We start from the raw sequence: 13,533 nt of genomic DNA on the forward strand, positions 1-13,533 counted from the left end.
ACGCTACTCTTCTTTGAAGGTTTCTTCACAGAACATTCTCTTGATTCTCCTTAGATTTTCACCATTTTTTTTCCCTCTCTGAAAGGAAACCAAGAAAACTGCAAAGCATTTTTCAGACTTAGCCACAGAGATCGGGAGTTGAAGCCAGAAATCGGGCGAAGATGGGTCAAGCGTTTCGGAAACTCTTCGACACATTTTTCGGCAACAGTGAGATGCGGGTATTATACTGTTCTCTAATTTTTTGTTTTTCTGAAGTATTTGTTAGAATTGGATTTGGCATCTTTACGTGGTTAATTTGATCCTGTTTATTACTGCAAGTTGTTGATTTCTTCTGTTATATTCTGGTGTTCAATTTGTCTCACGGATGGCTTAGGATTGTTGGCCGATGTTTTCATAATCCTTTCGATTGGTTTACTTTATATTTAGCGGTACTATTTCCATAGAGCTGAATGCTAGTGGGATTGGGAACTGCGTGAAGTTTTGGTGAAATGATTTGGTTTCATCTGGCTAATACTAGTTCTGAGTAATTTAAATTTTCTTCTGGTTATGGGGTTTCTCTTGTTGTTATAGCGAGTGAAATCATCTATTGGTTATGTTTGATGTCTAATTTGAGATGGAGGTTGTAATCGAACTTTGGGACAGTGGGACTTCTGAAAACTCATCGATGTTGGTCTCTGAGTCGGGAATTCTTTGCAATCTGACTTGTTCAAGAACTTAGTCTCATGGATTCATGATTGATTGCTCAAACCTTATATTATGGGGAAATGGTTCATTTGTGACCCAATTTAGTAGTTGTAGATGTTAATTTGTTGCTCTCGACAATCATGATTGATTTCTAGGCATAGAGTTTAACATTGCCATTCGACCCAAGTAAGAGGTGTAGCAGTTTATTTATTCTGGAAAAAGTTGTTGCATAGTAGTTTTTATGATTTATTTTATAGAAAGGTAACATATGTTCGAAAATCACGGCTGACAGGTCTTTGATTTTTTAAGAATTATAAATTTGATCTTTAGTTATTTTTCTTCTACTTTTTTTGAAAGCAAAACAATTTTTCGTTGATATTGTTGTACAATACATCTGATGGCTTTTCGCCTGCTCTATATCTTCTGAACCCACAACATTCTTACAATATTAACAACAATCCAAAGAGAGATACCAAAATCCGCACATTGTTACTATTGATTATACAGAAGAATAGTTTGGAAAATCTTTATCTAAAGAAGCTCAAAAGATTACGATGATATTTAGCTAATTTGAATGCTTCAGCCCAATCCTCTGCAATATTGTAATCAATTTGGTAATTCTTTCTAAGCGTATCAGATTTGACTGCATTTACCTATAATTGCCTTGGTAATAGGATGCTCCTGAGAAAAAGCTGAAATAATAGTTGTCTAAACAGTTTTGCGCTTTTACTCTATTCACTTTATATGGCTAGTGTGAACTCGTGGATTACATTTCTATATTGCCTTTTAGATACTCTATTATTTTTTATCTGCTTATTATTTTATTCCCTTTTCTTGAGCGGTTTAGGTTGTCATGCTTGGCTTGGATGCAGCTGGCAAGACAACTATATTGTACAAGCTGCACATTGGGGAAGTTTTATCGACGGTTCCTACAATTGGTAGGTTCTGCACAATTAAACGAAAAAAACTCAAATAGGGATTTTACCACAAAACTTTTTGATTGAGTTTTTATATCTCTATTTTGTAGAATCATAGCTTTTGTGCTAGCTATTACGTTTCTTCCCTAAATCAAGGACAATGCCAGATGACAAGGAAAGAGACTTATAAGAGATCTAGGCTTTCTTTCATGAACTTCATTTATCTTAAAAAAGTCTGGTATTTCGTTTCTTCCATAAACCTCACAATAGGGTTTTATCAAGCTTGTGGGAGTCTTCCTGTTTTCGGAGGCTGGGTCTGTGTTTCTTTACGATGGTTTCTGTTGTTCATTCATTTTTGTTAATGAAAGTGGTATCCTTATTAAGTACATCTCAGAAGTTCTTTTTGTGTTGAGAGTAGGAACGATTGAGAAAGGAGAGAGGGGAGGGGGGAAGGTAGTGTGAGGGGCTGAAGAGAGAACAAAAGAAGCCATAATTGCATCCTCTCTAATAGATAATTGTACCTCCTGTAGAATTATCAACCAAACTTAATATGTCCAAAGGAATACTCATAAGACCTTGTATCTCTCAAATGGTAGCATGGTTCATCTAGCTTCTTGTATGGGTTTTTTTTGGTCTTTCTGGTGTCATGCTAATAACTATTTCAATTATTTGTGTCATTATTACTGTTGATGTTTTTTATGGCATTCATAGATGTTTGGTGCTTACAATCATAACCTGGTGGATTTTTTCTATCAATGTGGTAGTAAATTGATTTTTCATTTTCCTCATGTAGGTTTCAATGTGGAGAAAGTCCAGTATAAAAATGTTGTGTTCACTGTTTGGGATGTTGGAGGACAAGAGAAACTGAGGCCATTGTGGAGGCACTACTTTAATAACACAGATGGACTGGTAATGATTACTATTAGTACTGAATGTCAATGAGTTATAGTAATTTGGCTGTTTATTCTTCAGGTTTCTTTTCAACATTCAGTTTGATTGTAGACTATAAAATATCATTATGGAGTTATTGTTTATGCTTTGACTTCCTTTCTTGTTCAAAGAGCCTATCATCATTGTGTGTCTTATAAATTATTGTAAGATTATCTTACAGTCTCACCTAATATTCATCTGACAGAAACAAGTCCATGTACTTAAAGCTTTATTCATGCAGATTTATGTGGTAGACTCCATGGACCGAGAGAGAATTGGGAAGGCAAAAACAGAATTTCAGGTTATAGCTCAAGCTTCATTGTGCATTTAAGTATGGCAGTGTGAGCAACTCTTTACTGGCTGATATGTGATTTTTCTTTCAGGCCATCATTAACGATCCATTTATGCTGAATAGTGTCATATTGGTCTTTGCAAATAAGCAGGATATGGTATGTAGATCTCATCTTCTTCTGGTACATTCTATGGAAACAATTAATGTTTTATGTCCATAATTTAATTATATATTTGGGATTGGGAAGACAAAAGATCAACGCTTCAGCCTGCTCCTCGTCACACACACATACACACACTAAAACGAAGTACCTAATGCATATGTGATGAAGGTCTGCTAGTGGTAACATTAGTATTACTCTCTTTGAAATACACTCACCATGTTACATTAAAAGAAAAGGGAAAGTTTCTAACAAGACAAGTTGTGAAAATGACCTTCAACAATTTTTTTTAGATAAAAAATGTCCTTTAATTGACGTGCATAATAAATAAGAATATTGAATACTGAGTATTTGATATTCATTTGGACAATTGGTTTTGTTTTTGAATAAAGAACACTTTAAGATTTTGTTTCCACATGGATTTTCAGTAGTTATCTAAAAAATCAGGTCCTTAGACTTGGTAAAAGAAAGGGACAAAAATGTTTTCCTACTTGAAGAGCATGAAGAATTGGTATAGAAAGCTACCTTACCTTGATGGTGACGAAGGGTGAAGGGTTGATTATTTGGTCTAGAGATTTCTTTCATTCTGTGTTTGATCCCTTGTGCCTTCCCATTTTTAAAACATATTACGTAGTGAATGGTAGGGGTTGCAACATGAATATAGAAGCTAGAGTAGGGGAAGTATGGAGTCCAGGCTTAGTTATAGCCATTTCTTGAAGCCATAAGACACCAGCTTAGTACATGAAAAGTAGGGTGAATAAATAAGGTTGAAGTTGATATTGGGCCATTATCAACTGTTAACTTTTATAAAGATCAGATAGCTTATGAATCAAAATGGTCTCTTGCCTCATTATATTAGGTCACACATACCCCCTAACAGTATCATGTCCAAGCCTTATATGGTTCATAACACCTGTTAATTTCTTCGGTTTGATATTAAGATTGAGTTTCTGTCCAGTTCTAGACCGAAGAGTGGCATTTTCTCGTCAGTTGTTCTTGTGAAACTAACTTGGTTAGCTGTAGACATCAAAGGAGAAAGCCAATTGATTGGAAATAAAGCAGTGAAATTTGAAGGTAAAGTTGAAGATCCGGTGATTTATAGGAATTACCAAACAAACATTTTACCTTATTTTGAAATATTAGCACCGGATCAATTGCTTTGCTACGTACCCAACAAACATTATTGTGAGTCAGAAGGGACAATCCTTTTGACCAGGTAAAAGAATTACTTAAAAAATATCATATAGGACCGAGTGTACACTTCTTTTAGTTGAATTTTGGGAAGAAAAAAGATTGTATTTCTATGTGGAAGAAAGATCATTTGCCAATAAGGACAAATTCTTACTGATATAATGATTAACGTACACATAATATAAAGAAGAATATAAAGGAAATCGATGGTGTGTTTTTTATATATGTGCTCTTGAGGATTTGGAACTGGATTACTTACCATGGAGATATCAGTGTGTGGTTTTTCATTTGAAATTAAGCTTCAGAGAATTTTAGTGTGAATTTGCTCATAACTGGACTTGTCATTTGATGTTGGAGTAGGTACTTTATTTTTTTTACCCTCAAGATAAGATAAAGGTTCTTTGGTGAGTTGCCATGTTGGTTATTTGTGGGACAGTTTGCATCAGAACAGGAAAACGTTTACGAGCGTAGTGTGTTTAAGTGGAAGTTTGGCCTCGACCCATTTAAATCCCTACCTCTTGGGTGTGTATAACCAAAAAGTTCCCTTCGTTTCTAACTCTTCACCATTGGAGATTGTTGTTGGTTTGTTTTCCGCTCTTCTCGCAACACGATTTTATTTATCTTATCCGTACTTTTCTTCTTTCAATCAAGTTCGGTTACTCATACAATAATGATTTTTCTATATTAGAACGGTTGTTGTCTAGCCCTTGGCTTCAACCTTTGCATGATCGATATTTTCTTGGATCGTTCTTATGAAATTTTGAACGATTTCGTTGATCCAGAAAGGAGCCATGACGCCGATGGAAGTATGTCAGGGACTAGGTCTATTTGATCTCAAACAGAGAAGATGGCACATACAAGGAACGTGTGCAATCAGAGGAGATGGACTTTACGAAGGCTTAGACTGGTTAGCTGGAACTCTCAAGGAGATGAGAGCTGCTGGATATTCTTCAGTAGGGACATCATTTTAAAGAGATATAAAAGGTTTCATTCAATTATCCCTCAATCTTTCTTTTTGCCATTTCCAGCCTTTCAAAAATCCATTAAACCTTTTTAGAGTTGTTTGTATTTTGTAAGTTCAGGTTGGCTGGTTGAAAGCTGACTCCTACACTTCGCAGATTTCAAATTGTAATCAGAATTGTTTCCCTTATCAAACTTGAAATTATCAGGTGCCTACTCCTTGGCCTTGACCTTTGAACGTTTAACTAGAATGTAATCTATATATATATATATATATTATATCAAAAAATGCAGGTTTGGTGCTAATTAATATATCTTCTATAGAAGCTTTTTGCACATAATTCCCTCTTTTGACACAAATATTTTGTTAATTACATCAACCTATCATTTTGAATTACTCGATACGACAGATTTGTTTAGACCCTTTTTTTTTTTAATTCTATTCGAAGTGTATAATGCACTGTTCATATGATAATAGTATTGTCGATGCACCTATAAATGTCGTTCGTTTAAAGTCGGTTGTCGATGTGTTATAAATTGTCTCGTAAGGTTATTGTCCATGGATGGATATAAAAAAATGGTTATTGCCCATTGATGTTACTATGAAAAGGATGATTGTAGTGTCAACGCACCTATAAATGTCGTTAGACTAAAGTTGGTTGTCGATGTGTTATAAATTGTCTCATAAGGTTATTGTTCATGGATGGATATAAAAAAGGTTATAGCCCATTGATGTTACTTCAAAAAGGTTATGGCATTGCTAAAAAGTCAATTGCAATAAGAAATCAATCCCTTTCCGACCGTAAGACGAAGTCAATTATCTATTACTTCCACGAGTTGGAGGAACATTGAATCATTCCACACATCGACAATGTCAATCTAAAATTTTTTATAGACGTTTTTTCTCATCTCAAAGTGATGATATGTGTAATTAGAACGATTCGAAAATCAACTAAGATCTATTGTGAATATTTAAAAACAAAAATCCACGAACCAACTTGATAATACGACTCACAATTGCCTGAGGACTAAGAGTAGCATCAACTTTTAAAATGCCTTCAGAAACATCAATCTGCAGCAAATCAAGTTGGGAGTTCAAAAGAGTTGAAGGCATGAAATGGTTACCTTCTTTGGCTCTTTTCTCTAACCTGAAAGCAATCACCTCAGCTGGAGCATCCAACAGAACGAACTTCACCACACACCTGATTCCAATTCCTTCATAATTTGGATCAGCTGATCTCAGAATGTCTCTGTACTGTTTTTGCAGAGCTGAACAACCAAGAACTACACTCTTTTTACTACCCATCTTCTCTCTCAACGTGTCTCGAATCTTCTCGAGCCACGGTATCCGATCTTCGTCTGAAAGAGGGATTCCTTTTGACATTTTTTCTGCAAGTTTGAAATGATTTTTGAAAAGTAGTACTCCAGGTAAAATACACGTCCAAACAAAATAATTTTTAAGCTAGATACTTTTTTTCAGTTCTTGATGTATGCGTATTTCTTTATTCGAAAAAAGTTTCAATCATAGTACTTTATGCATTGACATTTTTCAATTTAATCATTTGTTAAGATTAGTAAATGATAAGTTTACAATAGTGAATGATGAAAAAACTTCTAACATTCGGGTCGAAGATATATGCATTAACCAATTGAGTTATGTTAAGTTTTTGTAAAATGTAAGTTTTTGTAAAATGTAAGTTTATCATCGTTCGTAAATGTTATATATGTTAGAACACAAGATTTGTTGTGAATGTTATATATGTTAGAACACAAGATTTGAATTCAAGATTAGATCGAAGAAAAGATAAAATTACAAATTTAGTATTTGAAATTTAAATTTTGTGTTAGTTTAATCTTCTAATTTTCATTTAATATAGGAGTTTTATACTTATTAATTTTAAGTTTCCATTAAATACGAAAATCAAATTTATATCTAAATAAAATAAAATAAAAAATGGGGAAATTATAAGAGACTTTTGAAGATCAAGAACAGAGAATAAGGTTGTGGCATACCCTTGTTAGAACTTGGATGAAAATCATCAGCATCAAGAAAAGTCAAGCCCATGGCCTCGGCCAGCATCGCACCAATTGTACTGCACCACCACACACAAACACTTCGAATCATCGAAAGAAGGAAAACAAATTCCATTCAACAAAAATCACACAAAAATGCAGATTCGAGATCTTCAAATATCGACTTCAGTAACACAAATTCATCTCAGATTAACCATTTTCTCAACTGCTACCCTAAATTTCATCATCTAAAGCTCTTGAATCAACCGTTCGATGAATCATTACGAGTCGATACGCTAAAAGAACGAAGAATCGAAGAGAAGAACTTACGATTTTCCAGAACCGCAGACGCCCATGAGTACGATCGCCATAGCTTGAAATCAGATAAAACGAAATCAGAATTGAATGAAGAAATGAAATTGTAGAATAGAATCGAATGGAATACCGTTCGACTTCGGATCATGCGAGTCCATTTGCCGGAAAGTCGAGATCGATGAAAATTTGGAAAAGGGAAAGAAACAGAAAAGAATGAAGAACAAGAATCTGCTTCGGCTGCTAATGACTTAAATTACACAAAAGCCTCCAATGATGAGTAATATGTTGATGTGGATGGATAATTTCGAAATAAAATTATTAAAAAAAATAAAAAATTATCTAAATATTTTAAATTAACAAATACTTATTTTTTTTTTTATTAAGTTAATATTTCGTCAATTTTTCTAAGATATCATAAAATAACTTAGTCGAGATTAATTTATTTTTCTCTTTTAATTATTGAATCATTTCCATTTAAATTATTTATAGTCGATTTTTAGTTTACTGTCTAACACAAATTACTAAGAGAATTTTACGTGAGATCGAGACATTTGTTCATTTCAAATTTATAATAATTACTATACATTGGATTTTAACCACGTAAAATTTCATTTTGTTTAGATTCGTACGATTAAATGTTGGTACTGCTTTAAGATTGTGATATAAGATCAAATTGAAGCATCTATAAGCCAAAAGAAAGTTAATTTTATTGTAAAAAATTTATGGAAATTAAGTGACGTTATTAAACTAATGTTTTGTATGTGAAACTTCATGTATATCTGCATGTTCATAAAAATATGATATATTTAAATAATTTTAAAAATAAATTGACTATATGATATGATAGTGATGCATGTCCAGAGATTATAAATACATGAAAGCGAGGCATGTAAGATCCGCGTATATGAAAGTGATACCCATCTATGCATAAAACTGATACATGATTATGATCCAGCTTTCTAAAAAAATAAAAAATAAATAAAAAATAATATAATAATAATAATAATACGAAATAAATAATATTTAAATTTGACAAACAATTTAAAATTTTATGATATTTCCTTTTGTTTAATAATATTGATTACAATATGCCTTCAAAAGTTTATTTAATTAATAATTTAAAATCCAAATATATATATATATATATATAATTAATTAATTTCAAGTTTTTTAATCATGAATTTAATTTTGAAATATTGTGAGTCGGAAAAAAGAAAAAAAAAAAAAAAAACCAAGAATCCCGAAATAGAAGTAAATTGAAGTCGATGGACCATGGGCACGGTTTCTCCCTTTCAAAATTCAAAATTTACGCTCTTAACGGTCGCATTTCTTTACAAAATAGGGTTTCCTAAACGGCTAGTTAATTCGTCGATCGTCGTATTTAAAGGGCCTCCGCTTCTCAATGATAGTGAATCGCCTCATTTCGTGTGGCTGGTGGAAATTTCTTCTGTCTGTTTCATATTTTCGATTCCGATCGCTATGGACTTCCGCAGCTTGTCAAGGAGAGAGCTCCAAGCACTCTGCAAGAGGAATAAGATTCCGGCCAATACCACTAATGTTGCCATGGCCGACGCCCTTTCCGTTCTTCCATTGGTTGGTTATCTTTTTTCTTATTAACTGTTTCTGTAGTTAATCCTTCGATTTAGATTGTTTATTGAAGGATCTGCGGTTATGAAGCAGTTGTTCTCTAGCGAATCTGAATCTTCTTCCTGAGTTTATTATTGGCTCCGTAGTTTAATCGTTTGATTTGGATATGGTTATCGAAGGATCTGACAATCTGAAGTGTTTAATTCTACTGCGATCTGATTTCTTGAAAGAACTAGGAATTTTTCTTGGGATTTCGCAAATTAATATGGACATTTCTTTATTCTCCCTTGGTTTTAGGTTGAAGGAATCGAGGAGTTTTTGAACGGCGAAGGATCTGGAGTACCGGAATCACCGATGAAACAAGAGTTTGTTAACTCGGAAATTCTTCGAACTGCACAGAGAACCACGACCAGAAGAAAGACCGTCAAAGATGAGTCAGTTACTACTCGAACACGCCGTGCAGCAGCAGCGAGATGTACAGAGGAATCGGAAAACAGAGATCTAAACGCGGTTTTAACTACTCCGTCTTTAGCGAGTGGCCGGAGAAGAACGGCGGCGGCTTCTTCAGCTTGCAAAAAGGTAGATTTTCAGATGACGGTCGATGTCGTTGAGAAAGAGGACAACGATTTAGATCAAGAAAAGAATGATATTGAAAAAACGCCTTCTATTGTTGAAAGCCGTAAGAGAGTAGCGGCTGCTTCGACACGTAGAAGAACTGAGACTCGGAATAATGGAGCTACGGAGCGACGAGTGTATAGTACAAGAAGGTCTGCTAGATTGTTGGAGAAGAGCATGGAGAGCTTGAGTATAGGAGGTGACGAGAAAAGGGAGCCAATTAGTGTCCATATGTCGTTCGATGAAATGCCTGACAGTATAGGTTTGAATTTTATAAATACCTTGTTCTTCAACGCATATACATTTGTATAATTGAGAAATTTGATGATTGATAGCAATTGGTGCAGGATCTGTGAAGGAGGATACGAGCATAGAAGTTGAGTCTGTGAAGGAGGATACGAGCATAGAAGTTGAGTCTGTGAAGGAGGATACGAGCATAGAAGTTGAGTCTGTGAAGGAGGATACGAGCATAGAATTTGAGTCTGTGAAGGAGGATACGAGCATAGAATTTGAGTCTGTGAAGGAGGATACGAGCATAGAATTTGAGTCTGTGAAGGAGGATACGAGCATAGAAGTTGAGTCTGTGAAGGAGGATACGAGCATAGAATTTGAGTCTGTGAAGGAGGATACGAGCATAGAATTTGAGTCTGTGAAGGAGGATACGAGCATAGAATTTGAGTCTGTGAAGGAGGATACGAGCATAGAAGTTGAGTCTGTGAAGGAGGATACGAGCATAGAAGTTGAGTCTGTGAAGGAGGATACGAGCATAGAAGAAACTGAGTCAAATAAAACCGATGAAAGCAAATTGGATGATGATGATTTGGAGGAGTCGAAGAAAACCGATGAAATCAAATTGGATGATGATTTGGAGTTGGAAATCGATAACCAAGTGAAGGATAAGCTGGAGTCTGTAGTAAATGTTTCAGAGGCTGAACCAGAAGTTGATCTTGATTCGTTGAATTGTGAAGCAGAAAATCTTAGTACTGCACAGAATGACTGTTCTGAAACAGAAGGTAAGATAAACAACCATCAATAATTTTTCTCAATCTGTTAATAGCTTTTCTCCATCTGTTCATTGAGCAATACTTGACCGATCTATGTATGTTGTTTATATCACAGCACCCGACAATAATCTGAATGTGAAATGCCTCCCTGAAGTTGAGGAGGAAGCAAATGAAGCTTCTAAAGACGATGATGCTGGGGAGGTTTTTGCTGAGGAAATCAAAGACTCTGACAATTTCCCTCTCCCCACTGAAGTTGTCGACCAGACAGAAGTTTACAACTCGAGTATTGTAGAACAATCCAGTAAGGAAGTGGAACAAAATGAGTCTATTTGTGAATCAGAATGGGGAAGTGAGGAAGATGCTGAAGAAGAAGCCGAACTCACTAACATTTCAGCAGAATTGTCTCTTCCCCATGAGAATGTGGAAGAGGAAATTGAAGATGACGATGAACTCATAAAATATTCTACTGATTTATCTCTGCCCCATGAGGAAGAACAAACCCAAGTCGATGATGATGACTTAACCAATCTTAAAGAATCTGTTATTGAAGTGAAAGATGACGATTTGGAGTTGGAAGAACCCGAAGTAATAATGGAGACGGTTTCAGTTCAAGCTGAAAAAGATGATGCAGTGAACTCCATGGACTTCCCGGAGACTGTTTCTGAAGAAGATCTGGTCGATGTCTTGAGCAATGTTGAAGAATCTGTTGTGGAAGTGAAAGATGACGATTCAGAGTTGGAAGAACCCGAAGTATTGGATCCAGAAGACATCATAAACGTCGATGACGCCGTGGATTCACAGCTCGAAATCCGAAACGACATCCGATGTGAGGAAGAAACAATTCCCAGTTCCTCAAACATCAAGATCAATGGAGTTCAATCATTACCACCCTCTTTCGAAGCTGACCAAATGGCATTGGCAAACCAATTTCCGAGGCCGACAGTAGAAACCAAATCACCAGTTAAAGACCAATCCATTCAGCTGCTAATCGACAACTCAGATACTGAAGAAGAAGATGAAGATCATAAAGAACAGGACAAAGAAATCTTGATGATTCAGAGGCAAAACGTGGAGAAAAATGATGTAAGCTTAAGACAGCTGCGAAAGATGTTCAAGCAACAACTCCAACTTAGCAAGAAGAAAATGGACAACAACCACGACGACAACAACAACACAAAGGTAAGCACTGTTCTTCATTTATGAGATCTGGGTTTGAATTCTCTCCTAATATATAATACTAATACACTATATGTGATGTGATTATAAACAGGTTGTTGTTGGTGGGGGGAAGCTGAGAACTGCTTTACAGCCAGTGGAAGAAAACAGAATGGTAGCCATGAATGAAGTGGAGAAGAGATTATAGAGGTCTTTTTATTAGAATTTTGTGGTGCTGCATGGGTTCAAACTGTGGTTTGCCTCGTAGTTTTGTGGTTGGTGGGGGGGTTTTATGTTCTTCCATAATCCCTTTTGAGAGAGGGAAAATGAGGTAAACATTTAGTTTGTCTGATTTTTGTTGTTACAATAATGCTATGTAGTTTTTGATTCTCAACACAACAAAAACTAGCATATTTTTGCTTCCTTTAGAGAGAGAAATATAATACATTTCTATCTAAAATAATTGTGTTCTATTTTTTCTAGCTGAGATGAAAGAAGCTGTGTAGTTTTGTTCTTAATTTTGATGCAGAAATTAGTAATTAAACTTTATTTTTTAATTTTTGTTTTATATTTGATCATTAATAAAACTTTTTATTTGGTTGGATGAAAAGTGTATTTTGTCCTAATTTTTAAGATTATGAATAATTTTGAAATTTAGATTATATGAATATTATATTTCACTAATTTTTTTAGCTAATTTTTGAATCATGCGTTCAAAATTTTCAATTTTATGTGGTTTTTTTTTTTTTTTTTTTTTTTTTTTTTTTTTGTTAAAATGACTTAATGACTTTTTTTTTTTAAACATCTAAAGTAAATGGATAGTGACATAAATTTTTTATATATTATTTAAAATTAATATATTTATAAATTATCTCTAATTATAATCCAAGTATAATTTGATACATTTGTGCTAAAAGAAAACTGTACTTTTTTTTTAACAATTTTGAATTTCTTTCATAAATTTTTATAGTTGAATGATAAAATAAAACTTTTTAAAATAAGCGGTAAATTAATTGTCTAAAAAGAAATAAGCTCCGAGTCATGAAGGAGATAATTTGATGTCTAAAAAGAAATAAGCCTATGAGTCATGAAGGAGATAATTTGATCGGTTAGCTTAGAAAATTATTGATATTTAGAAAAATCTAACAACTTGAAAAAATCGACTACGGTTTGGTTGAGTTATGAATTTTTAAAAAATGAACCAATTTAATTTTGTTCGTGAATTTTAAATTTTAAGATTTCTCTCTTTCTTGTATTTTCAAAATTCTCTTGCTTCTAATGCAATGTCTCACGATATTTGCCTCAATATCGTCCTTTCTTATTTTCGTCACATCATCATCTAGCTTTACGTCTTTTGCTCATTTATTGTTGTTCATTGTCGTTTCTCATCTCTTTCTTATACCTGTTGTGCCACTATTGGGTCGTCATCATATGTCCAATCATTCTTTGTTCGTTTTGCCATCTGTATCACCCTCGATATCATCACACTCTACCGCTCACCTATTTTTCATTGTCTAGCCATCGTCGTGCGTCTAACCATTCTTCATTTGTTGTTTTTAGCTGTTGTCAACCGTTTATCATGCTCTCTTAACCAGTAATAGTGTCACCATCCATTGTATAGCTAATATGTTAGACCCGACAAAACCTCGTACTATAAGGATTGGTTGAGTTGTTCTCTCTAATTGAGTTACTCGAACAAAGGAACCAACC

At 34.4% G+C, this 13,533-nt stretch overlaps 3 protein-coding genes across 6 annotated transcripts; 2 read left to right on the forward strand and 1 right to left on the reverse strand.

Moving 5' to 3' along the window:
• Positions 1-2: 2 nt before the first annotated feature.
• LOC111796238 (ADP-ribosylation factor) lies at positions 3-5,440 on the forward strand. Of its 4 annotated transcripts, XM_087124038.1 has the most exons (7): positions 3-218; positions 1,532-1,622; positions 2,395-2,510; positions 2,737-2,832; positions 2,915-2,980; positions 4,957-5,158; positions 5,257-5,440. In XM_087124038.1, the coding sequence occupies exons 1-6, from the start codon at positions 162-164 to the stop codon at positions 5,143-5,145; spliced, it is 615 nt and encodes a 204-aa protein (XP_086980164.1). In that variant the 5' UTR covers positions 3-161; the 3' UTR covers positions 5,146-5,158; positions 5,257-5,440. The 4 variants fall into 4 exon arrangements, with proteins under 4 accessions (XP_086980164.1, XP_086980163.1, XP_023534765.1 ...); XM_087124037.1 differs by having other exon boundaries at positions 4-218; positions 4,957-5,440; XM_023678997.2 differs by having other exon boundaries at positions 8-218; positions 2,773-2,832; positions 4,957-5,440.
• Positions 5,441-5,937: 497 nt separating this feature from the next.
• Positions 5,938-7,719, reverse strand: LOC111794738 (P-loop containing nucleoside triphosphate hydrolases superfamily protein). Its single transcript, XM_023676868.2, has 4 exons — positions 7,593-7,719; positions 7,478-7,520; positions 7,148-7,227; positions 5,938-6,523 (listed from the first exon to the last, which is right to left on the reverse strand). Exons 1-4 carry the CDS (start codon positions 7,618-7,620, stop codon positions 6,087-6,089), a joined length of 588 nt encoding a protein of 195 aa, XP_023532636.2. The 5' UTR covers positions 7,621-7,719; the 3' UTR covers positions 5,938-6,086.
• Positions 7,720-8,847: 1,128 nt separating this feature from the next.
• On the forward strand, positions 8,848-12,286 carry LOC111794700 (uncharacterized). Its single transcript, XM_023676813.2, has 5 exons — positions 8,848-9,055; positions 9,347-9,926; positions 10,012-10,677; positions 10,784-11,847; positions 11,939-12,286. Exons 1-5 carry the CDS (start codon positions 8,942-8,944, stop codon positions 12,029-12,031), a joined length of 2,517 nt encoding a protein of 838 aa, XP_023532581.2. The 5' UTR covers positions 8,848-8,941; the 3' UTR covers positions 12,032-12,286.
• Positions 12,287-13,533: the final 1,247 nt, after the last annotated feature.

The sequence above is a fragment of the Cucurbita pepo genome, chromosome 5 (genome assembly GCF_057944985.1).
Source record: "Cucurbita pepo subsp. pepo isolate OVF chromosome 5, ASM5794498v1, whole genome shotgun sequence".
NCBI lineage: Eukaryota > Viridiplantae > Streptophyta > Magnoliopsida > Cucurbitales > Cucurbitaceae > Cucurbita > Cucurbita pepo.